The sequence below is a fragment of the Acomys russatus genome, unplaced genomic scaffold (genome assembly GCF_903995435.1).
Source record: "Acomys russatus unplaced genomic scaffold, mAcoRus1.1, whole genome shotgun sequence".
In the NCBI taxonomy this organism is placed as follows: Eukaryota; Metazoa; Chordata; class Mammalia; order Rodentia; family Muridae; genus Acomys; species Acomys russatus.
Window position 1 is genome coordinate 94,506 of NW_026131481.1, and position 2,459 is coordinate 96,964.

Here is a 2,459-nt window from a genome sequence, read left to right on the forward strand (position 1 = left end):
GGGGACTCCACCCACAGCTGGAGTGAGTCTTTCCTCCTTAGTGACTTCTTTCTGGAGATGAGTCACAGATACACCTAAGATGAGCCTCACCACCCCCTAGGCCCTAGGATTCCGAAATCAAGACTGGCTAGCCTTGAACTTACTAAGTAGTAGAGGATGGCTGAGTACTGGCTCTACTACCTTTAATGCCAAATACTGGAATTACAAGAGTGCGCCGTCCTGCCCAGCCGACTCTTCTTTCTTCATATTCTTTCCTTTCCTTTTTTTTTTTTTTTTTTTTTTTTTTTTTTGAGGCTGGGTTTCTCTGTGTAGCCTTGACTGTCCTAGATTCACTTTGTAAACCAGGCTGGCCTCGAACTCACAGGGATCCACTTGCCTCTGCCTCCCGAGTGCTGGGATTAAAGGCATGCGCCACCACCGCCTGGCCAGTGTTTCTCTTTATAGACCTATAGACGTCATCGTTTAATGTCAAATATACTGGGAGCAACATAACCTTGCTAGGTAGGACAGCTTAGAATTTGGTCACCAGATGTGTTGCCACTGGTACCAGGCAAAGAATGGTTGGTTGCTTTTCCCACACTGGGACTCACTGCGTGACTGGCTGTGAGAGCGGCTGAGCACCTGCCCGCAGGACTCACTGCGTGACTGGCTGTGAGTGTGGCTGAGCACCTGCCCGCAGGACTCACTGCGTGACTGGCTGTGAGTGCGGCTGAGCACCTGCCCGCAGGACTTACTGCGTGCGTGACTGGCTGTGAGAGTGCAGCTGAGCACCTGCCCGCAGGACTCAGGACTCACTGTGTTACTGACTGTGAGTGCGGCTGAGCACCTGCCCGCAGGACTCAGGACTCACTGCGTGACTGACTGTGAGAGTGCAGCTGAGCACCTGCCCGCAGGACTCACTGCGTGACTGGCTGTGAGTGCAGCTGAGCACCTGCCCGCAGGACTCAGGACTCAGGACTCACTGCGTGACTGACTGTGAGAGTGCAGCTGAGCACCTGCCCGCAGGACTCACTGCGTGACTGGCTGTGAGTGCAGCTGAGCACCTGCCCGCAGGACTCAGGACTCACTGCGTTACTGACTGTGAGAGTGCAGCTGAGCACCTGCCCAGAGGATTCACTCCATGACTGGCTGAGCTACAGGGAGGCTGCAGGGCAAAGTCAAGTCAGGCAGACAGACGCTGTGACCAAAACCTCAGTTACCAGAGCACCCGAATCTTTACTCACTGTGACCTGAGGGAAGCAAGAGATTTCCTGAAAGTCGCCTGAATGTCTAGCTGCAGCAGCTTTGGGATGTCCGGGTACCCTCCCAGCTGAGCCCACAGCGCACTCATTGGCGTCTTCTCCGTTATTGGGTAGCTTGAGGTGGACAGCTCAGCGTTCCAGACGGCCTCTGTCTGACCCTGTCTGCAGAGCCAGAACATGAAGCAAAGCGTGAGCGCCCTGAGCGCCACACCAGCCAGGACACCCAAGTCCCCACCCTGCTCTGTACTGTCCAGGGAGCCTTAGCTGTGGCCACCTGAGTAGAGAGATACGGGGAAAGCAGGATTTGCTGACATTGTTACGAAAACGCCCCTCAGACTCAGTCATCCTTCCTCACTCATACTTTCCTTAGCCCCATGAAGGGCACAGACCTGTACTCTGTGAGGTGCAGGTCAGCCAGGGCGACACAGTGAGACCCTGGCTCAAAACAGACAGGCCCAAGATAAAACAGCTTGCTGAATTCACTAAAGAAGCAGACACATTTATGCTCTTGTGCCAATCCCAACTGTGGGGAAAGAACTGAAATGTCTTTTAATTAAAAAAAAATAATAATAATAATAATAATAATAAGGCATTGGGTACACACTTACCACCAAAAGTTTAATATTATTCTACAACGTACCCGAATGTTTTGAACACGCTGGGCTTTTGGTCCTCTTCAACTAATAACTTCAAGCCTGGCCGTTGAAATTTGGTAATATCACGCGTCTGCTTAAAGCCGGAGACCATGGGCGTGGGCTGGCTGAGATTTAGTTTAAACGCCTTCTCAAGCTAAAAGCAAAGCCAACAACAGCCAAAACAAGTTAATAGATATGGGGGGGAGGGTGGGGGGGCAGAGGGAAGCACTGTGTCATTTCTGAGACAGAGTGAAGTGTAGAAAGGCAAACCAGGAAGAGAAGAGGCAGACATATTAGGAAGTTCTGCCTTGGATCCAGACAGTGGTGGAGTAGCAAGCTACGGCTCCCCCACTTCCCCCCGGCCCCCCATTATTCCTTGAGGAGGACGGGGGCTCTGAGGCAGGGTGGCCTGAAGGGATGTCAGCCTTGAGCTTGCTGCTGTGTCTTCCATCCCTCACAGGAGTCTTCTCCCTTCCTGGTCCCCTTCTTCACGCCTGGACACTTTACCACTCTCGTTCTGACTTCCCTGACCCTAGACCAGTGGTTTGCAACCTTCCTGACCCCATGACCTTTAATGCAGCTC

General features: G+C 52.6%; 1 protein-coding gene across 1 annotated transcript; it reads right to left on the minus strand.

Annotated features, from left to right (window-relative positions):
• Window positions 1-1,219: 1,219 nt before the first annotated feature.
• On the minus strand, window positions 1,220-2,030 carry LOC127186228 (protein FAM186A-like; the record flags this gene model as incomplete). The annotated part of the gene is made up of 2 exons (XM_051142675.1): window positions 1,220-1,403; window positions 1,882-2,030. Coding segments are annotated over 2 exons (333 nt in total), but the record flags the coding sequence as incomplete, so codon positions are not given.
• Between the last annotated feature and the right edge of the window lie 429 nt (window positions 2,031-2,459).